This window comes from Rhinolophus hipposideros (assembly GCF_964194185.1).
Source record: "Rhinolophus hipposideros genome assembly, chromosome: 8".
NCBI classification, from domain to species: domain Eukaryota; kingdom Metazoa; phylum Chordata; class Mammalia; order Chiroptera; family Rhinolophidae; genus Rhinolophus; species Rhinolophus hipposideros.
Genome location: NC_138054.1, coordinates 44653951 through 44678145, shown reverse-complemented (window position 1 = coordinate 44678145; position 24195 = coordinate 44653951). Strand labels below are relative to the sequence as shown.

At 36.7% G+C, this 24195-nt stretch overlaps 1 protein-coding gene across 9 annotated transcripts in view; it reads left to right on the top strand.

Moving 5' to 3' along the window:
• LRRC7 (leucine rich repeat containing 7) overlaps positions 1 to 24195 on the top strand; it is a 467042-nt gene that overhangs the window by 110705 nt on the left and 332142 nt on the right. For all 9 annotated transcript variants that reach the window (XM_081056903.1, XM_081056902.1, XM_081056900.1 and 6 more), the window contains exon 2: positions 1297 to 1394. In XM_081056903.1, the coding sequence (XP_080913029.1) occupies positions 1298 to 1394 (97 nt within the window). In that variant the 5' untranslated portion in view covers position 1297. The remainder of the gene's footprint in view (positions 1 to 1296; positions 1395 to 24195) is intronic.

The window sequence follows — 24195 nt, the reverse complement described above, 5'->3', positions numbered from 1 at the left end:
CTTAAGAGAAAATTAAGACACAAAGTAGGTATCTTTCCCTAAATTCATTCTTTAAAAGATGAATTGGAATTTGAACCCAGGCTGTCTGATTCCAGAACCTAGTCTCGTCACACTTAAGCCATGCTCCATTGCTAACATTGTATAATCTGCAGATCTGCTTATGAGCGTTCCCAGAATGCAACTTTTGGGTACCATGATTCTTGAGGGGTTGACTTGGGGTTCTTTGAGATCAATAGCAACCATGTAAGTGAAATTCTCCTGGAGCCCTGTTAGTACTTTCTAACTTGTTTTCAGATTTTCCTGACATATCCTCAAACAGTTACATGTAAATCAACTAAACCACCTTTGTTTTCATGTATTTGATTGCTAGAGATATAAAAGAAAAAATAATAGCCCATTCAAAAGAGTGATTTACATAGATTTCCAACCAGGATAAGTTGCCATTCCTCATCAGAGTGTAATTATAATGAGTAAAAAGTGGTTTCTAAAATTAAATCACAATTTTCTGTAGATATTTGCATGCACAGGTTATGTTTGTTCTTTCTTGAGCTCTTAAATACTAGTAAATAACTATTAGTTTACTTAAATTGTTATTTGATCATCATGGAAATTCATGTTTTTGCTGAAATCTAATCAGAATTGCACATTGAATTAGTTCAAGATTCTGAAACTAGAAAATTTTGTATAATTGAATTTATATGACTAACCCTCATGGTGCAATTGCAGGCACAGGCTTGGAAGCTTTATCCCACCCCACCTCCCCTCCCACCCCCCATTTAAGACAAATCATGTCTTAAACTCTTCAGGTTTTTTGGTTTCCTGTTATTGGATTGTTATAATCTTGAGAGAAATAACTCTCCTCATCTTCTTAGAAGGACACTAATCCCATCATGGATGTCCCACCCTATAAATCTAATTACCTCCCAATGGTTCCACCTCCCAATACCAACACTTGGTCTTAGGGCCTCAACATATGGATTTGTCCAGTGGGGGGGGGGGCGGGGCACAAACATTCAGTCCATAACAGTCTCTGATTGGAGAACGTGCCTATGAATTTTATCTGCATGGTGTTTTTACATGTTTTAAACTGGAATATCTTGGAAAAGTCAAGCATTCTCCAGTTTACCCCAGTCCCTGACGCTCCCTACTGATTATTCCTTACCGGATACTCAATGATGTTGTCTACCAAGCCTCTGTGGATACTTGAATAATAATCGACTCTTGATTTAAATCATTTAACTTCTCAAAATTTAGCAAGATTTGGTATCAATCCGCTCTTTTGATTCTCTCTTAAAGGATGGAGAATCTAATAAGGGGAAGGAATCCCCCACAATATCAGAGGAGTCCTTGTAAAGAAGTTCGTGCAGCACTTCGGAAGAGACCTGAAGAAGAGTGTAAGTATGTTTAATAGGATTGTCTATGTCCTAGATAAATTTTGGTGAGTAGCACTGAAAAACTACTTAATCGAATAATAGAGGCACTTAATACATATTTATTGAATCAAATTGAATTTATTTTTAAAAAACATATTACCACACATTACCTGGATTAAGACAACACTAAGAGCTTTGTTAAGATGCTCTACTGATAATTGGTTTCCATGTTCAAGTGAGATTGGAAAATTGTGTACAATCTAACACATCTTTCTTAGATATTTATATCATGAACATGAATGTTTTTGAGGAGTCCCGAAGTTAAAACATTTTTCTTGAAATGTATTTAAAATCAACATTTTTCAGTTTCCTTTGACCATAATGCTCTTTCAATTTATATATTTTTTAAACTGAGGACTCTTTGGAAACCACTACATTAGACTAAAGAATAAATATGTAGTGGTAAATATAAACTCATTGGACAAGCAGAAACATTTGATTTAATCCCACTTTGGAAAACATTTTTGAAAATGAAAGGTATGTATCCCACCATAAGCTCATTTTACTCCATCTTCATATTATTTAATGTTAGAATATATAATTGTGTGTAGATAATTTTTAAATATTTCTAGTCTGTAGCATTGTTGGAAATGTTTGGCATAATATTTGCATTTTAAGTTTCTTAGCAGTCCCATAATGCTAACTTTCCTCAGGGTAATTGCATGTAATTATTTTCATGGAAGTAAATCACATACCATTATGACAAAAATTTATCTCAATTTTGTCCTTTTCCAGGAACTTCCATTTTATAAGGATAGAGCTAATGCAGTGGGTTTACTGGAGGGTACAGTTTAGTAGACTTTTAAAATTACATTGACATTTTACATTAGTTTGAAGTACACTGTTCTAAATAAAGACCAAATACATGGAAGCTGGATACCCTCATGGCAAGTAGAATGTTTTTTGTTTTGTTCCGTTTTATTATAAAGTCAATAGACAACCTGATTTGGCATCTATGTCATTCATGTAGTGTTAGTTTTCTTTTAATTGGTAGATTTATAGTTTCTAACACTCCAAATGATATCCAGTTAAAACTAAAATTTGAAAATGGAGATTGAGTTCATAGGTATTCTAAAACAAAAACTATGATATGAAAACTATAAGATCATACAAAAATGTTGTGGTTTCTCCTGTTTGATAGTTCAACAAAACCAGCTTAGTTGCTAGTATAGTTCTGCAAACTTTATTTAAAAACTTTGAAGGGATATTTGTGAATAAAGCTACAGTTGATTCTCACAGAGTTGCTATTTAACTTATACAAAGTAATTTTTCAGGCCTCTATACTGAGTTGGTCTAGGCTAGAGGGCAACCAGCTATGTATAGTATATTGCCCAGTCCAGCCTGACACCTATTTTTGTAAATACAATTTGATTGAAATACAGCCATCTTCTATTTATTTAGGTATTGTGTATGGCTGCTTTTGCACTACAAAGGAAGAGTTAAGTAATTGTGACACAGAATGTATAGCTCACAAAGCCAAAAGCATTTTTCTGATTCTTCACAGAGAAAGGTTTTTGAAACCTGGTGTAGGCCAGTGGTTCTAAAAGTGTGGTCTTCAAACCAGCAGCAGCATCTGAGAACGTGTTAGAAATGCAAATTTTAAGGGCTGAAACTCACATCTACTGAATCAAAAACCTCTTGAGAGTCAGGTCCAGTAACCTGTGTGTTTTGACGTAAACCCTACAGCAGATTCTGACGTAAGCTCAAGTAGGAAAAGCACTAGTTTAAGTCAAATGACTGGCTGCAGATGATAACAAATCATCCTGGATCAAAAGACTAATGGTTATAGGCATTTTTCAGAGTCTAATACAAGACACATAATATAAGTGATCCTTGTGTTATAACAAGATGGTCCTCATCAGTTGCACTTTGGCAGTCAGGGCCATTTTTAAAATATTACTACAGAAACACAGCTGGATTGACTGTTACAGAACATGGAAAGACATAATGAGACATGAGAAACCTATAAAATATTATTCTCTTCCAGAGCGGTCTTAATTATTCCTTGTTAGTACAATGAACAGTTCTTTTTGTCCTGTTACAGACCACTGTCAATTCCCTAAGAAAGAAGCCTTTTTTTCAGAATGCAAGTAGCCTATTATATTAGTTAATTAAGACACTAACTTTAGTTAATTACGTAATTAGTTAATTTTAGCCAATTAGTTAATTAAGACATTAACACAGGAGGGCTTTATTCTCTAATGTGACACTTAATGTGACCAGCTGCAGGACTCCCGGTATTTTTTTTTTAATCTAAGACTCAGTTTACTTATCTGAAAAATGAGAAAAATAATAGTGCTTATCTTGTAGAATTGTTTTGAGAATTAAGGGAGATGTTTACTTGACACAAAACCTGGAACGAAGAAAGTTTTCTTTCTTTCCTCTCTCTTTCTTTTCACTTGTTATTATTGTTCTTATTTCAAACTAATCATATGTGTGAGGATAAAAAACCATGTTTCCGATCACAGAAAGGAAAATTCACAGAAGTCACCACTATTATTTTTGGAAACAATAACGCGTGGCAAGGAATAGGTGTTAAACAAATGACAGAAAGCTGAAATTCTTGCAGCAGTGTTAGGTAATGCGTTTTAGGTAGTAATTTGTCGTACATAATGGCATAGTTCTTTCCCTATCATTCTACAAATTCAATAAGGGATATAGACAAAGACTCGTTGGTCAACTCCCAAGGAAAACTGTCACCTTAGAAAATCATCATAGAAAGACAAATGGCAGTGGCTTCCCTGTGCTGAGAATTGAAAGAACTTAACTCAGACAGAGGATCTTTCAGATGCAAGGAGAGCCTTCTTGCATTGAGAGATATTGCAGGAAGATTTTGCAAAACAGCGTCATTCATAATGCTTCCTTTCATAACATTTTATACTACGTTTCCAATATTTCAGTGTGAAGATCAACATTAGGTCACCACACACAACTTTTAACCAATTGTTTCACATGAATTACATCTAACTATGCTGCATCTAGCATAGCCAAGCAGCTTTCAGTAAAACGAAATTGTTCCTTGTAAAAGACAGACATGCTCAAGTTTCTTCCAATTGGAAAACAAAAATAAAATCTTTGTTCTCAAAAAGCACAGCCCCCTTCCGCCATAGACCCACATTCTTGTTCTATTCACAGGTGAACCTCTCTAAAAGGTCATCTACGCTCACCCCATTTACTTAACCCCCACTCACTCCTCCAAACTCATGCTATCTGACTCCTACCCCGGTATTCTCCTGAAACAGCGTTCATTCACACCGCCAGTGGTCTCTTTATGTTGCTGTGTAACAAATTACCACTAACCTAGTGGCTTTAAACAGCACTTGTTTATCATCTCGCAGTGTCTGTGGGTCAGGAGTCCAGGCAAGGCTTAGCAGGGTTCTCGGCGTTAATGTCGTACCAGGCGGAAGTCTCGTCGGAAGCTCAACTGAGAAAGAATTTACTTCCACGCTTCCTTTGGCTGTTTCTTTGGGTTGTAGGACCAAGAGCCCTGCTTTCTGCTGACTTCCAGCTAGAGGCCACGTTTAGGTTTTACAGGCCTCCTGCAGTTCCTGGCTAGGCTTACCTTCTCCATATGACTTCTCCCTTCATTGAGCCAGGGAGGAGACTCCCTCAGGGAGGGCCCTGTCCTCCTTTTAAGGGATGTCACCTGCATAAGCCAGGCTCAGCCAAGATAATCTCACTTTTGATTAATTTACAACCAACTGATTTGGGGCCTTAACTACACCATCACTTTTCTGGTATTCTGTTGGCTAGAAGCAAGTCCCAGGTCCTGACAATCCAAGGGGAGGAGGGGGATTACACAGGACTTGAACACTTGAGGACTGTAATATCATGGGGCCATCTTAGAATTCTGCCGACCTAAATTCTGCTAAATCTATCAGGTTCCCCGCTCCCCCAGGGCTCTTTTTACTTCTTAGCATAAATCAATAGTTCATTATTTTCTACTTTTGAAAACCCTCTAAGGTCTTGGCTAACATAACATAATACTCTGCTGGTTTTCCTCCATCTCTCTTCATATTCTTTTACATGATCAACTTTCTCTTGCCAGCCATTACATATTAGAATTCTGAAAACTGTTTGAAGTCGTCTTCTTCTAAATAAACTCTTTCCACAGACAGTCTCATTACACCCACAGCATCGATTACTCCTATAATCACATGACTCACAAATTGATCCCACCAACCCAGACCTCTTTCCATATATCAAAATGTCTACTTGACACATGCTTTTGGATATTTTGACAGTACTCAAACTCACCAAATCTATGATCTTTCTCTAAAAACCTGAGCTTTTTTCCATGTTTTTTTTTTGTCTGATTGCTAGATGCTCTTAATTAAGTTCAAAGGACATAATCTAGGAGTCATCTTTCATACCTTCTTTTCCTTTGTCCTCTCTCATCCACTATGATTTCAAGGCCTTCATTTTCAACTTTTGAATATGTTTTGAACCTGTTCATAGATCACCTCCTCTGCACAGATTCTAAGATTCTACCAGATACTGCTGTAAGTAGCTTTCCTGTACACAGTTCTGAACACTTTTCACCTTAAAATGATCCTATGGTGATTCCCCATTCAAGAAAGACATAAGTCTTACTGTAGTTTATAGTAGTACATTGCATAGTCTGGCCTCTAACCACTCTTTCCCCCTTAAGCTTCGTCTCACATTTTATTCCTTGGCCCTTTGTGTTCTTTTAATTTCTGAACATATTCACTGATAAAAGAACAGAATATATACCTTTTAAATGTTATAGAACCAGAGAACAAAAAAATTATTCTGGAAATGAAGAATATACTTTTGGGAAATAATGAGTGCAGAAACTAGAAGAAAAACTTAGAAAGTTGTTTAAACTTTTCAAAATCACAAGAAGGTGAGTACTCTATAAAATAGCTTCAAAATAAACAACACATCCATATTTATGTGGGTTTATTTCTGGGTTTTCAATTCTATTCCATTGTTCTGTGTATCTGTTTTTCTGACAATACCATGCCGTTTTGATTGTTGTTCTGTACTACACGCTGAAGTCAGGGAGTGTGATACCTCCAGTGTTGTTCTTTTTTCTTGAGATTGCTTTGGCTATTGAAGGTCTTTTGTGGTTCTGTACAAATCTGATGATTTTTTGTTCTATTTCTTTACAAAATGTCATTGGGATTTTGATAGGGATTGCATTAAATCTGTATATTGCTTTGGATAATATAGCCATTTTCACTGTTGATTCTTCCAATCCATGAACATAGAATGTCTTTCCATGTTTTTTGTGTGTCTTTTTCAATTTCTTTTAAAAATGTCTTATAGATTTCAGTGTATAGGTCCTTCACATCCTTGGTTAAGTTTATTCCTAAGTATTTTATTCTTTTTGTTGCAATTGCAAAAGGAATTGTTTTTTTAATTTCTTTTTCTGAGATTTCATTATTAGTATATAGGAATGCAATGGATTTTTGTACATTGATTTTGTAGCCTGCTACTTTACTGTATTCATTTATTGTTTCTATTTTTGGTGGAGTCTTTAGGGTTTTCTATATATAGCATCATGTCATCTGCAAAAAGTGATAATTTAGCTTCTTCATTTCCAATTCTAATGCCTTTTATTCCAATAAACTTTAATTTAAAAATTAATTATAAATAAATAAATAAACAATACAGAAAAAAACAATTTTTTACTTCAAAAAGTAAAGGAAAGAAATAAAAATGAACACTGATGAGGAAAGGAATTATAAAAAGCTAACACAAAAGTAGACTTAAAATCTCTCCTGGAGTCAATAAAAGAATTAATAATGTAAAAATACAGTAAGGAACAAATTTGAGGAATAAATACTGGAAACCCATGAATACAAAGGAAATATGACCAGATAATAAGTATGAAGGGAAATAATGACAAATATGGACAAATAAAGAATGGAAATCCAAGTTAAGAATAATGAATTGTTCTAAGAAAGAAATCAGAGCAATTTACAGGGAAAAAAATCATCAAAGCTTTAATTGAATATATTTTTCAAAGTTATAAAAACATCTGACTACATATTAAAATGTCTTACAGTGTACTATACAAATCAGTTAAATGAGATCTATACCCAAATACATCAGACAAATATTTTAAAATTATATTATCAGCTCTTTGAAGAGCAAGATATTTTATTTACTATTGTGTCAGCAGCTCCCTGCATAGTGCCTGGGAGTTAGGAGATATTTAACAAATATTTCGGATTGAATGAAGAAATGAATTACTTAACTTTTAAAGTAAAAGTGCACTGCAGGGATCTGCTTGAGGAAAAAGAAAGAGGGGGATGGAGAAAAACTAAGAAAAAGTAAGGAAGGAAAGAAAAACAGAGAAACAGAAAGGGAGAGGGAGAAGGATGGGAGAAGGAGAAGAAAGTGAAGAAGGTGAAGAAGAAAAAGATGAAGTCAGGAAGGAAGGAAGGAAGGAAGGAAGGAAGGAAGGAAGGAAGGAAGGAAGGAAGGAAGGAAGGAAGGAAGGAAGGAAGGAAGGAAGGAAGGAAGGAAGGAAGGAAGGAAGGAAGGAAGGAAGGAAGGAAGGAAGGAAGGAAGGAAGGAAGGAAGGAAGGAAGGAAGGAAGGGACAAATTTCTGATTATGGGACAGAAAGCATGGGCTCACCTTTCCCTGTTCCTCTATTCAAAATGCTATTGAACAGCCCAGAAATTCTTCAACAGAGCATGGTATTACAACCTAATAAAAGGACTCTGAAAGCTTAAAAGAAGAATGTAGACTGGCTGGGACTTCAGGACTTGAGGAAAGACAACATGATGTGTTCCTTGCATTTTCTTTTATCTTCCATATAGAAGAAGATATGGGCACTGGAGAGACCGACAGCCTGACACTGTCAAAAGACATAATAATAATAGTAATACTAATAATTTATTATTATTATTATTATTATTACTACTACTACTACTACTACTCCTACTACTACTACTACTACTATTACTAAACAAGAAGAGCCTGTTCTCTCAATTCACAGGAATGGGAGAGGGGAAGCCCAACAGACCTTACAGAGAGCCCCAACATCCATTCTGTATTCCATCTGAGCTGACAGGCAGTTTAATCCACCTGCAGCAGCACAGGAGTGAGACCCCAGGCCCTCCCAGCCCGGTTTTCCCTGGCAGGCATACCTACGTGACAGTAATGGTGACAACAGTGAAACTGTGTCTCTGTACCTTCCACCCAGTGGCATAAGGAGACCCAGGCCCATTGCCTTCTGAGCCTTCCCAGAAGGTAACTCAGTAACACCAGGGAGCCCAGAAAAGCACCTTCCTACCCTGGCAGGTGGCACCAGTAGGGTTTGATTGAGAGCCCAGCAGTGCCAGAAGAATAAAGCTGACCAGAATAGCATTAGCATTACAAGGGATGAGAAACTGTTTCCCCTTTGAATGCCAGCCATGGATTGACTGTGAGTCTGTCTAGTGGCATGGTTTCTACAAAGTCTGGTGAGTAACCCTAGAGGCCATTGCCATGTGGGATTGCTTAGGCCTATACAACTGCTGTCATTCTTATTTTTCTCGTCGGGAGAATTAACCTCATCATGTTACTAACCCAAAACAGCTGTTGTTACTTCAGAAATGTGTGCCTCCAGGGACCCAGTGAGGATAAGTGTGTACTCTTTCAAGAAACTTGCTTTCTTCAACATTGTCAGGCCCTGAGTAGAATTTCTTTTATATATATATATAAACATACTTGGGGTTTTTTTGTGTGTTTTTTTACAGATGTAAAATAGGCCTGTTGTATTTGATCTCCCTCTATTGGTTTACTGCTTTTTTAGGGAAAGGTTACCAATTAAAATACAAGACACCTGGTTAAATTTAAATTCAGGTAAGCAACAAGCAAATTTTTAGTATAAGTATATCTCAGACTATATTTAGGGCATATTTATACTAAAATTTATTCATTCTTTACCTGAAACTCAAATTTAATTGGGTAGCTAGCTGTATTAGGGTTCTCCAGAAAAACATACCGGGGGTGCCAAAAAAAAAATGTACACAAGTGGACACATTGGTCAACAGTGCTCAAGCAGTAGTTTGCTGTAATCAGAAGTTTCTGGACACTGATGATAATCACTATGAGCACCTCTTGTAATTGCAGAAGTCAAACGTGACCTGTATTCATCTTTTGTTATCAGTATATATTAATACAGTTTTTTCCTTTCTTAAAATGTGTATACATTTTTTGTCATCCGTGTGTGTGTGTGTATGTGTGTGTGTGTGTGTGGAGAGAGAGATCTATCTATCTAACTGTGTATATCGATATCTTTTTTAAAGCAAGATCCAACAAAGACAAGACATATGATTTATTAAAGAATTGTCTCACATGCTTATGGAGGTTGGTAAGCCTGAAATGTGCAGGGTAGATCAGCAGCCTGGAGACCTAGGGAAGAGCTAGTGTTGCATTACAAGTCCATAGGCCATTTACTGGCAAAATGCCTTTTCTTGGGAGGATGCCAGTCTTTTTCTATAAAGACCTTCAACTGATTGGGTGAGGCCCACCCATGTTATGGAGGGAAATGTGCTTTACTCAATGTCTACCAAAATTTAAACATTAATCTCATCCCAAAACACCCTCACAGAAACATCCAGAAAAATGCTTGATCACATATCTAGGCACTGTGGCCCAGTCAAGTTGACATAAAATTAACCATCAGAGTTCCTTTATTTTTATTTGCTAAACCTATAAAACCTATTTCAGGGGGTCTGAACTGAATTTCTAAAAGTTTAAGTTGTTCCTTTCGTTGATCTATTTCTTTCTTTAACAATATAAAACTAGTACTATTTACTAATACTTATCACTTTTCAGTTTTTTGCTTTTGGACACAAATATATATTTTTCTAACAGGTTTTCCTAAACTTTGTCTCATGAGGTCTCCCATATGAGAGATATGAAAACAGTAAGTTCTGAGTCTTTCAAAAGCCTCACTATTCAAACAAGTCATATTCATCCCCACCTTCCTGGATCAGACAATCCCACTGAGAAAGAAATTTCCTCTGAAATCAGCGTCAGACTCAAACTTGGACTTGATCTCTTATTGTTCTGCTGCCTTTTCCTGCAATATGTCTCCTCTAATATGTTTTTTCTTTGCTGGATCTTCCTTTAAAACACTAATTCTATAAATTTCTGGAATGTTTCTCAATGTCAAGGAAATCCCTGTACCCTCACCTCTAATGATTTTTACCATTTTGAAATTCACTTAAGAATGCTTTAAATATTATTTTGTTGTTTTTCTGCCTTCTACCCTTAATTTTGTTCAGATTTTGTGAAATCTTGGCATGGCATCCCCACTCATCAAGTTGTAGTTCCCAGTTGCTGTTACACTGCTCTCTCCATAGCTTTAAAAGGCCACATCATCAGTAGTTTCCCAGATTCTGTCCTCTCTCAGGGATTTATTCTAGATTGTCCTCTGAAATTCTGTCTCTCTGCTTTGGTTAGATTTCTTTAGGCTCCAGTCACGGTTGTTTGCCTTGGTAAAGCTGAAACATCTCCTGCCTTTTCTGTAAGATTAGTCAGAACTGGGTCTATTCATTTCTTTTTAATGTTTGTTTCTCTCGACTTTCAAGATCCCATTTTCCATTTTATATCTCATTTTCTATTTCATATCCCACTTTCAAGTTCATATCTAATCCCATAAAACCTCAATATTTATCCTAATCAAATCTCTCTTTTCCTCCCAAGTAAGCACCCAGTTTTCCTTTACTTTGTTTTTATTTTTCTACTGCCTTCTGTTACAGTAATAAAACTGAAACATGCCTTTTTTTCACACCACTCTACTTCTGTCTGGATACCTGACATTAACTCAGTTCTTACAGTCCAAGTGCTCCAAACACAGTCTTTGTTGTTTCTTTTCATAGTCTTTAGGTGTACAATAATTTCACTGACTTCTGTTATCTCTTTCAGTGTCACCTAAGATGGGGAAATGTCTTCATTGTGAGGGCTCCCTATTACTTTTCATTTGTTTATTAATGAAATTCACTGCTGTTCTGCTGGGACATCCACAATGAGTGTTCTCTGAATTATAAGGCCATGGATAGTGCTTTTGTGATGATTCAGCCTAAAGTTCAAGTTCATACAGCCATAACTCAAACACTGTGAACAGTATCCACTAAGGTCAGCAGGATCAAAGCAGTGTTGGTAAAAAGTTGTTAAAAATTTCCATCTTGCTTAGGAGTAAATCTGCTGTGAACCACCATCAACTCTCAAGTCAAATTCTGCATGGCTCACTTGCTAAAGCTAAAAGCCCAAAGCCATATGCCCTGGTTCCAACAAAAACTTCTCCAACTGTTGTTTGAGTTACCAAGATCAAGTAAGCACCCTATTACTTTTTTTGACTACTTGTGTTTATTACTGATAAAACATATTGGAGGATGTGGCTTGAGTGCATGGCTACATTGATCTTCCTAAGATTTAGCCCATCTAGCATCATAACTATGGGGCGTGCTGCTGTACAGCCAAGGCCTTGGTGGGCAAAAGCAGATGTCCCAGACGGGCTCCCGAAGGAAGAGAGGAAAAGGATCTGAGCTCTGCAACTGTGCTCAGTTCCGAACTAACCAATCAGATAACTCCTTCCACATCCATGGAGAAAAGAATGGGTCAAGAGCCCAGGAAGTTTAAGGAAAATGCCTCTTCATGGAATCCTTAGAAGTAAGACTTCTACAAGAATTCCCCTCCTGCAAGACTACCTACCATGGCATTTATAATCATGAAACAGCTCTGGCAGTTTTTGTGGGTTCAGTCTGCCATGAAGTGACTGCATATAAATGTCTACAATACCTGCTCCGGGATGAAAGACCAACCCAAAAAGCTTCTGGTAAAACATTCATGTCCATGAAGCACCATAACTCCATGAAGATTGTCCTATGCTAATTTAAGTTAGTTTTCAACCCTTGGTACTTTCTTATACTGAGGTCACCTCTCTGGTGCCTGACGAAATGACCCCCTGCCAAAAGACTTGATCCAGAATGACTTCCAAACCATGCCCCAGAAAGAAAAGGCTCTATCCAGAGCAGCCATTAACTAAATTAGCAAGATGCCTTCCATAATTTGAGAATCCCATCTTGTTCTTCTTTTGTTTTTCGGCTCCCCAGGAATATTCAGAAAAGTGCACAAAATTTCTAGTACTCTTTCTTATCCCTACAACCAAACTCATTACATTCTACTTCTATTCTAGACATCTTTGTATAAGTAAAATGTTGAACAACCATATTTTATTGAGACCTAATTGATAGGGAACTATATTTTTGTCTCCCTCTGTCCATTTAAAGGGAAATAATAATCTTCTCCTACCCCTGATATCACTGACCGCCTCTTAGGAAATAGACAGCCCTGTGATTGTTGTAAGTCACAAAACAGCCTCAATTTTGTCATTAGATTATGTCAATCTAAATTATTGTTCAACACTTTAATCTTTATTTAAATGTAAGACTTTTCTTTCCTCACCTCCACACCTGTCTGACTTTACGTGAGAAGGTGTGGTCAGAGCCTTTTCGCTCCCACCAGCTTCACTTTCTCTCTGACTTTCAAGCAACTGTTTCAGATCCCCTCAAATCAAGGAAGGATCTGGAGAAACTTGAAGGGACAGGGAAGCTCTCATGTGCCTGTGGCTGGAGGGCTTTATTCTTTCTAAAGAGACATTCAAAGTAACTATTTGAGGAGTGAGTTTTATGGCTTCTCTTTGGAGAATCCCTTCTCTGGCAGAACCTCTCCCCGGCCTCTGCAGATACATCTCCTTCCTGAATGTCATTGCAACACTTTCTGCAGCTCTTAGGAAGCCAATGTTTACCTTCATGTTCTCTCTTGTGGGTTCATCTGCCCCTCGAGGCAACTGTATTGGGCAGGACCTAAGATGACCCCACCTGAGTTCTCTCCTTTGTGTGCCCTACTTCTAATGCACCGGAGCACTCACACCTCCCTTGCTCAGGCAAACTTTGGGCGTGTAGACAGATCCCAACGCTGTCATGTAGCCTCCCACACCCTGTTGCATGAGCTGCATTCACCCTCTAAGCACAAGGGAAGCACCAGTCTTCCGTTGTTTCAACTGTAGGAAAATAGTTCAAGTTCTCTGAAGGGTTCCATGGAGACCTCTCCTACCAAGCCTGAAGTGAAGGAAGTAGCACTAGGAATTCCTTACAGATAGATGGGAAGAGCCGTCATGCTACAGCAACGCCAATGAAATCCCATCACCACTTCTCCTCCTTCAACACTTCGATCCCTTTTAAATCATTAATCAGGCTGAGGGATCCAAAAGCACACAAGCTTCACTGGCACAGAACAGACAGGAGAATACAGATCCTGGAGGCAAGCTGCCTGTGTTTGAGTGACAGCTTTACTATTTACTAGGTGTATGATGCAGGCAGGTTGCTTAAACTCTCTGTGCTCCAGTTGACTCATTGAAGACAATAATGGTAAGGATTAAATTAGTTACTACGTGTAAAGCTCTTGGAATGATTCCTGGCATGTGGCAAATACTATATAATTATTTGCTATTACTATTCCTTTGTAAATTCTGCATACATCATCCTGGCTTTGAACTATGATATCTATGGCATCTTGCTGCCTTTTGGAAGTCTCTATTCGAACATCCTGTCATACTTGTGAGTATATCCAGTTCTTCTGTCGGCCTAGCAGAAACCCACATTAACCTGGCATCGTCATGTGTTGTCCTCACAGCACTGAATGGTAAACCAGAATACACCAGTGAGTGAGGCCATGAAAGCCTTCTGTATCACCTGTGAGACTGGTTCTGCTACTTCACAGAGTAGCAATGGTAGCCCCTACAAAAGTTATCTAGGAGCTGGCAATACATTCAACTTCCTCACTCAAGCCACGGGGGGAAGAGAGGAATAAAGAGGAAGAAAGGGATAAAGACCTAGAAAATTCTAAAGAACTCAGCAATAGGAGTCCATAGCTGGTCTCTCTCACACCACTAAAGTGACTCAGTTCCAAAAATTTGAAATCAGTATTTCCCTACTTCAACTTTTATTTCTCAGCAGAGAGATAATTTGCCCAGCCAGTTTGAGTCATTTTTTTTTCTTTTTTTTTTTTAGTGTGCCAAATCCAGGGTCATTGTAGGGTCATGTAGTGTTGTATATTAAGGCCATTGCCAGGAAGAAGAAATCCTTGTTATCCAGACAACTTCCCAGGAGGTGTCCATTCTAGTTTGGAGTATGCGGTCCTCCCATACCCCACTGTGGCTGCCTCTCTGTCATTAACCTCTGGCGTCCTTGACTTCTGACCCACTGCAGCCCTAGCTGCAAAACCACAAGTGATTTGCAGTAGGGTCAAGGTTTAGGTTTTTGTTTTTTTAATTATGGTAAGTAAAACTGTACTTGTGGCTTTAAAGTGGTGGATAAAAGATATAGACCAAGCCTCAAGAAACTTCCTCTATAAATTGTTAAATCAGCTGTTGTAAATAAAGGAACAAAGAAGTGCATGAAAAGGACAACTTATTAGTTAGGAAATGTATGCATTTTAAATATTTCAGGCTCACTGGAATAAAGTTAGTATAAAATAGCCCCCACCCATAGAAAGCAGAAATACTATTAATAAAACATCCTGTTATGAATTTTGCTTCATGAGAGACGTAGTGCTGTGGAGACAGAATCTGTGTCTCTGTGACACCTGCAGGGCTGAGCCCAGTGCCTAGTACTTGGAGATGCTTGTTAAATACTTGCTCATTGAGTGAATGAATAGTAGAAGACATCTTCATTAAAAAAATACATACACTTCAATTTTTGTTGTTGTATCATCCATACTAAATGAAAAGGAGTCCTTACATTGAAAGCATGTTGAAGCCAGTGGTGCATTTATGAATTCATGTTCCTTGGAGTTTACTGAGAGCCCCATTAACAACTAAAACTCTGCTCCTTGTGAGGCTGTTTTTATATGTAGAATAAATGAGTGCTTCTATGTAATAAACGTCCTGAACGCAAGGAATGTATTCTAGCCCCTTTGGAAGATTCTCTGTTTTTTTTTTGTTTGTTTTTAAAGAAAACCATTTAATTGGAGCATGCTATTTTAGAAAGAGTTGGCTGCATTTGCTTCCAAATTAGTACACAGAGGATATTGGTACTCAAAGATTTTAAAAGTGTCTCCAGTATTGTATAGGTAGGAGGAGAGATTGCATTTTATCTGTTTTCATTGTTTGACTTGATGGTGGGTCCATGTGGTATGATGTACAGAAAGTTATTGCATCAATAACTTATAAATTCTGTGTTTAAGTTCATTTACATTTTTATAACAAATGTCCAAAAATCAGGCATTGTATTGTTTTATTTTGTGTGGGTTTGAACATTCTGCTGTCAAAACCAAAGTGAAATACTTTTTTAAAAAATTTAATTGTTTTTAAATTAAAGTTTATTGGGGGCGACAATTGTTAGTAAAGTTATGTACATAGGTTTCAGGTGTACAACTCTGCAACTTTTTAATTTTAAATTTTAAAAGCAAAAGTATGTGACTTGTTATGCTATTTGGCTGTATGTCTGAAGAGTGAATAATGTCACCTGTGTGCTGACAGGTCACCACACACCACGTTTAATCAAGAACATATTTTCAGCTATAGTATGGATATGTCACATGCCTATCAGTTTCCTGTCAGACAAGATAGAACACCTCATAAAGTGCATCAGTTCTCACTGCTCTCTTTTGGAGCCTAGCACTGCAGATGACAGTAAACATGACAGCTTTTGTGATCAGCACATTTTTGCTGACATCTTGTTCTTAACAATACTTTGGCTAGACAGTATTACCAGGAATAATCCATGGTGGAACAATCGTTCCTGCATCCTCAACCACCAAATGATTTTTAAGCTTTTCTAAGGGTTTGTTTTTCAGACTTTTGTCCCATTCAGCCAAAATCTTAACTAAACTTGTTATAAAATTAATTGGGAACAGGAAAAAGGGAAAAGAAACTCTTTAAACCTCACTCTTTCATTCTTGACTCAAAGGCTGTATTTACTAACTTTTAAGAACCACAGTATATAATGAAGGATACAATCAAAACTCAGTGCGATTGAGATGTGAACTTAAAGTATATAAAGGAGGCAAAAATGAGTTTTGATTGAATATATAATTATAGTGTTTCAGAAACTCATTATTGAGATACATATTTTTGATGATAGGTGAAATGTGGACAGTATTTTAGGCACAGTATCATATGTACTGAATAGCCACAATGCCTTTTTGTTGTTGTTTTTTTAAATCAATGAGTCAGGAAAGGGTGAGCAGTTTTATGACAAGCCATTATCCAGACATGTTTTCCTCTCCTAGGATCAATTGCAGTGTTTATTACATAGACATGATTTATATTTCTGGTGTTATGTATTATCTACACAGTCGTTAAGCAAGTTCATGAGGTGGCCCATTCCCTGGCTCACTGATCCATCTGCATAGACTGCAGCCTTCAGTTATTTAATGCTTTTATATTCTTCTGCGATCCTGGAATAGTCTGAAAACACTAAAACTTTTAAATGAGTCTTACCTCAGATTCACACACGACCTTTCATTTTTGCCTGTCCCGATTTATTTTATCTTGAAAATTCTCCCAGAACTGAACCTTTCCTGGCGTAATTTTTTAAGATAAGTGGTTAAACAATAGATAAGTACTTTATCTAATTGTTTAATGTTTCAAGGCAAAGACAAATCTTGTTTTACTTTTTTTCATAAAATTTGTGTTCTGTTTTTATATTTCAATATTAAATCTGAGTGTTTCAGATACATTTTTGGATGGGGCTATGAGAATTGAGGAGGAGGTTATTTTTTATTCTTCAATTGCACTCGTTAGCTAGTTTATCCAAGAACGGGATAACTTTAGAGTTCTTTATGCTATCCCACTAGTTACATATCTGCATATCTATTCCAGGAATAAATTTAAATCTCTGGTTTATAAAAATCCTTCAGTAGATTATGTAATTGTTGCTTTAAATTCCCCAAATTGTATAAATATATGTTCGTGAATGTGTGTATGTATATAGCATGTATATAATGTGTATGTTAACATATTTTAACTTCAGTTGGAGCCTTGCGCTTTAACTAACATAAATGTTTCATAATACAAGGGTGTCAACATACGAGGATGGATAGATAGATAGATAGATAGACAGACAGACAGATAGATAGATGATAGATAGACATAGATAAACATGCACTTAATCCCTCTATTTTATTGAACTATCTTCCATTTCCTTTCTAAACTTAAAGAACTAAAGGATTAGGTCAGTGTTTACAGGTAGTCTAGGTTATGAGATACATATATCAAGAAATTAAACATCTTTAAGAATTTTGCATCAGATTTAATGTGCCTCCTTGAAGAAGATTAAGAATATTTGTGGGTTATCTTTTCTCTTGTTGCCTCTCTTCCAGGAAGCAAAAAGATGCATTCAATGGGAAGGCACGGTAAACCTATTAGTCTTATAATAAGATCTTTTCTTTTTTTTTCTTCCTTTTTATGGTTCTATTTTTTTCTTTAAAACTATTTTGTACCTACCTTTTATTATAAGCCTCCTCAAATACTTTTATGAAAGAGATAAAGAAAAGGGAAAAAAATAAAATGTCTATGTTTTGTGCACTTTATCCATTAGTTCAGTGAGTACTTACCGAGCACTTGCTACTACTATGTGCACAGTTTATTTACTCATTTTTTCTTAGGGACTTTATGTAAAATAAATATCTTCTCATTTTAAGGAATAATTTGTCCACTTGGAAAAGCAAAACTTTTTCAAAAGAAATATCAACTGGGGAGTAATTTCTTCCAATATACAAATATCTATAATACCTAAGACCTTATTTGTATTTGATAATTTAGAAAACTTTTATTAATGAATATACGTTAAAATTGTAAAGGCAAAAAAGAGAATAAAGTACATTTTATGAGCATTTGAAAACCATTTTGCAAATTGTAGAATTGCTAAATTGAGTAAATTATCATAATTTTGGCTTTGGGCAACTTTAATTTTCCTGAGCCTCCATTTCTCCTCTATAAAATGAGAAATATATTACTACTTCATAATGACTCATCGAGTTTTTAATGTTACATAATGGCTTTTGTGCAAAGTAAAGACTGTTTATGGTTATTTGCAATTTTAAATTAATTTTTATTTTGTAAAAGTTAATATTTTTAACTTTAACATACTTTTTCATATTTTTAAAAAGTTAAACATACAAATCTTATTCTATTTATAAATTTGGTAAGTTTTTCAAATCACTTTAAAACTTTATTATTCAAAAACTATTAAGTTTTTAAAAACATTTCCATTTTCTTCATAAATCAAATACATTTATCTTCTTGATTAGATATTTTATGACCTGATGTGACAAGTAAAACCTTCTCAAGGAATTGCACCACTCTTGAACATCTAATAAATTAAATGTATAAGTGTAGTAAATTTCAAGCTCTCACAAGTATTACAATGCTATTATTAATCAACTAAATGAAATTCTATGCATTTCCACTTAACCTCATAGCTCAGTAAGTCATTTTTCATTTCATTTGGAATCACATGCCCTTTTGCCATAACACGTCAAATTCTTTCAAATATTATCAACACTTTTAATACCACTTACAACATTTTGTTACATTAAACTTAAAATTATGAATGGAAAGTGATTTTGTTCATGATCTCAATTTTTAATTTGTAAGTATTCCCAGAATTAAACACTTTAACCCACTCTTTATGTAACTTTCCCCATTGCAATGATAAACAACATTAAACCTTAGTGTTACAACAAAGTTTGTTTACATACCATTGCATGTCTGCTACATATTGGCTGAGATTCTGCTCCAACTTCTCTTTGTTCCAGAATCTAGAAAGGAAATGAAGTCCATATCTAGGATTTACAACAGAAGTCAAAGAGCACTAGTAGTAGAAGCATAGGCTGGCTTAAAGCTTCTCCTGACTTGTCTTCCATTATCCAAAGTGAGTCACATGACCTGGGCTAACATCATTGGGGCAGGAAGTATGATCCTCCTGTAGGAAGAAACACCCATAAGGAGGAGCCTGACAATATTGAGAAATGCTGCAAATATTTTTGATCAATCAATATGTTCTACCACATCTTCCCTCCAAAAACACATGGTCTTATTATTACCTAATTATTTCTTATGTGAATTTTCAACCTAGTACTCAGGCTGCAGCTTTTTTTTTTTTTCCAGTAATTTCTTTACTGCATAACAGAATGCTATTTTTTAATGCTTTTATGAGGCCTTACAGTCATGATAAATTACCTAAGGCTTAAGTGAAATAATGTAAATAAAAGCATCTACACATCCTTAATAAATATAAGTAGGAATACATTGATTTTTATTCTTTTGTTTCTGACTTCATCCTTTTAGGTTCCATTTTGCTTGTATAGTTGTATGTTTTTTTGTTCACAGGCTCAGCCATGTGAAACAAAATCACTCACCTATGCATGGATAAAGGAATTTTGCTGTTCTATCATCAGTTACTCTGATTTCCAGTCATTCTGGGCTCAGAAACAGAATCTCGAATTTATCATTACTCCGACCCACCGCTCTGACTGCTCTAGAAATTATATTTATATTCATTTAGCCTTTCACATTGGTTTTGTTAGTGGTCAGATCACACTGTTTTCTTATATTAGACTAATTATTGACAATAAGCAACCTGCAAGTCATTTTCACACATGGTTTTAAGCTTTTCAGTTATCTTTTTTATGTATGTATTTGTGCACTAAGTTTTTTAAGATGCAAGACTAATCTGACTAGCCAGATTATAGAAGGAATGAAAGTCAGGCAGAGGAGTTTAGATTTAATGATGTAGGAAACAGGAAATAATTGAGTTTTCTGAGGCAGGAAATAGAAAACAGCATGGTGTCAGTATCACAGTGTAGTGAAAAATATGGGATTTCATGTCATACCATCCTGGATTGATCCTGGCACCATCAATATAGCCTCAGTAGTCACATATTGTAATGAAGATCCCACTGCCTAACTCGTAGGGCTATCATTTCTTCACTGATTCCAAAAATACTGGGCTCCTAGTTTTTACTAGATGTTGGTGAACAAATGAAACTTAGTGTTGATCTCATTATGCTCACAGTCTAGGGACAAATACAGAAAATATATAAGAAAAGGAACAAGTTAATAGTGAACAGTTGTGATAGGACTCAGAAAGAAAGGATCAAGTGATAGAAAACTGGGATATGTTTCTTTAAATTCAGTGGTCAGAGAAAGCCTCCCTAAAACAGTGACATTAAAGAGAAGTAAGTGAGAAAACGGATCTGTAGCTGTTGAGGGCCCTCTCATGTCCTCTTGACCCTTAACATCTGGTATGTTCCCATGACATCTAAGAGCAAGCCCTGTCACATTCTCCTGAGAACATTCTTTCAGCTTGTGTTCAGTGCAACCTGAAGTCAGAGAAATTAATGTCTCCAAATGCAACCTCAGTTGTTGACAGATGGGAGTGGACAATAAGTTGCCCACCTTCCTCCTGACTCCAGCCGCTTACCCTGAGCTATACTGCACACTGAATCTCAGAGTTCCCAGTAGGATAAAGCTTTAGTTGCCCAGAGTGGTAATTACTTCATTACACACCCCTTACAGGCCTCCTTCCCTTCCCTGTTTCACTTCCTTGCTCTTCCACTGGTGTTTCCTAGTACTGACTCCCAAACAAAGTATTTCTTCTCAAATCTTTGTGTTAGGCAGAATCTGTTGTGGGGTGAAACCAACCTTAGAGAAATACCATCTCTAATCACCTAGAATAATGTCTGAAATGAAATATGCACCCAATAAATGTTAATTCTCCTTTTCTTTGCCCTTCTTCCCCTGAGTCAAACATGCATGATATAAATGTTTTAGGAAGTCATCTCTAGACTATGTTATAGTCTTGGAGGTAGGTACAGTTAGAGTCCTAGAGGCTGTTGAGAGGTAGACTATTGCTTTAGAACTGACAAAAAGCAGTAAAGACCCAGCTAGGCCAAGGTGACATGCCAGTGAAATTTAGTCACAATGGCCTGATTATGATTCTCTTGTTTCCGTGACTGTGTATGACATACTTTTCTGGACCACATGGTTCTATGAAGTGATATAAGAGGGTAGTGGTGCCATAAAGCTACCCCTGGGTAAAATAAATTATATATATTATTAGGCCAATGAAAGTAAGTGGAGAGATCAGCAAAGTGTTCTGTGAAGTGGGGCAGAGCTTCCCGGGCCTTCTGCTCTTATCTGTCATGTCTGGCCTCCCAAGTAGTAGCGGTCTCAGGGGAAAATGTGGAAGGGCCTCTGATCTCCATCAACACCTCAGAGCCACCATATGTATGATATTGTTCCTTCTTAGAATTTCTTTTAAGGATATATTTTAATAGAACTGTATCCTTCATGCATTTTTTTTTTCTCGGCAGCTAACTTAAAATAATTTCAGCTTTATTTGGGAGAGAAGACAGTGATAGAAGTCAGAAAGAAAGAGCGAAGATGAGGTACTTAACCAAACCGTGTTCAAGTCTCTCCCACATAGGATCAAAGTGCACCTGCATTATTTTATGTATATAGCGTAAAATTAAAGCATAAACAATGCTTTCTATATAAGTGCGTTTTCAAGTCAAGTAAGTGTTCCTTGTCCTCTCTTCCAACTCATTTTCCCCTTCTAAGCTAGCTTTAAATGGACATTCTAAAGTCTCTTGTGGATCTTGGAAATTTAAAAAATTAACTTCCTACCAGGACCTACAGGTCTGATCTGTTACCTGCTTAACTTTCCAATCCATTCTGGGACTACTCTCCTTCATGCTGCTTAGGCTGAGGCATACTTGCCATCATTTAGTTCCTCAGAATATGCCCATATCTTAGAGTCTTTTTGGATGTTGTTGTTTCTTCTCTCTAGAATTTTATTATTAGGTACTTACATAGATAGCTCTCTCTCATTTCTAGGTGTCTACTTCAATGTTACCTTCTTAGTGAGGCTTTCCCTGACCACCTTATCTGAGAAGATGTATCAGTTAGCTAGTAATAAAATAATGCTGCATAACAAACACAAACAAAATCTCAGTGGCATGCAAAAATGAGTATTTATTCAGCCCAAATGTCTGGGGACTGGTTGGGGGCTTTTCAAACCCCTGGGCCTCTCTCTGTGGCTCTGCTGATCTCATCTGGTCTTGTTCATGTCGGGAAGTTAGCTGATTTACGGTGCTTCTGCTGTCCAACTCTGTTCCATATATATCTCATCTTCCTTCTAGGACCATGGACTAATCTGGGCATATTCATTTCATAGCCCATGCACGACAGAGGTGTAACTATCTGAGCAGAAATATGCAAGGCCTTTTAAGTACTAGGCTCAGAACAGTCCATTATTTCCATTTGTTCTATTGTCCAAAGCAAGTCGTAAAGCCAAATCTAGGGTCAACAGTGTGCTACTCCCTTGGAAATGTGGGGGGTGTGAAGGGAACATTTCTGAACCATGATCCAGTATGCTCTAATAGGTCTCTTCCATTATTCTAGTGCAATGTACTGTGTTTCCCTCAAAGCATTTTTGTTTTTTGTATTCAATTGTCGAGTGTCTGTCTTGCCCATGAAACTTTGTTTTAGACAAGAAATAGACATACTGTGGAAACAAATTAAACCCCAAATATCATCAGTTTAACAAAGTAAGTTTGTTTCTCCCTCATGTCACAGTAGAGTGCAGATTGGAAGGCCTGCCTCTATTATAGTTATGTCAAGTAGATCTATGCAGCCTACTCAGGGGAAGAGAGAACCAAAAGATCAAATGAGGTGATTTTTTTCCCAGGGCCAGAAGTAGCTTCTATTACTTTCACCAATCATTGGCCAAATTTTAGTCAGATGGCCCCAATCTAGCTGCAGTGAGAGGTAGGAGTCAGAGAAATACAGACTTATTGTATATGCAGGAAAAGGAAATGGTCTGGTGAACACACAGCTTTGTTTCTACTGAGACTGAGGTCTTTGATAGCAAGCTATGTCACTAGCACCATAGTGCCTGGAAAATAGAAGCTCTTCACTTGTTCAGTGAATGAATGCATGATACCTGACTTCAAAGTCAGTTTTTTCATCTATGAAAGAGGATAATGATACACACTTAACAGAATCATTATAAAGAATAAAGAAGTAATCGCTATAATAGAGAGTTTTATAAGAAAGATGTGCTATCTGGGGGCCTGCTTAATTTATGACTTCATTTCTGTTTAAAAAATGCTTCAGAAATGTTGAGTATGAATTATTGGGGTAACGAGGAAAAATGATTGACTAATGCAAATACGTGTAGACATTTGAAGCAAGACTTTTCATTTCTCAACATGATGGTCAAGAGTCTATGATCTAAAAGAGACTCAAAACAGGATATCTAGGGCAGAGAGAGGCAGAAGGGTAGCCCCATCTAGCCCATTGGCTACATTATAGCTACAGGGCTTCTTTCTCTTACCAGCACCACCCAGGCCAAGCAGGTCCACACTTACCTATTCTTTCCCATTCCCTGTAGAATTTGAGGGATTTAGAGGGGAAGTAGATGTAAAAAGAACAATGAAAATATTATAGTGATCCATAAGGCTCTGCTATGTGTGTGTGTGTGTGTTGTTTTTTTGTTTGTTTGTTTGTTTTCCTTTTTACAGACCTTAACGTAAAATGCACATATGGGAAAAACAAGGAATCTTGGTTTTGTTAAACAAAATTCAATTAAAATTTCAGAAAATGTATAAAATGCTAGGGGCATCCAAGGCACTAACTGATCACCGGATTGGAAGGCTTCCATGAAATCCCAGATTGTTCTGAATGCCCCTTCTCCAGGCTCCCACAGTACAATCTGGACACT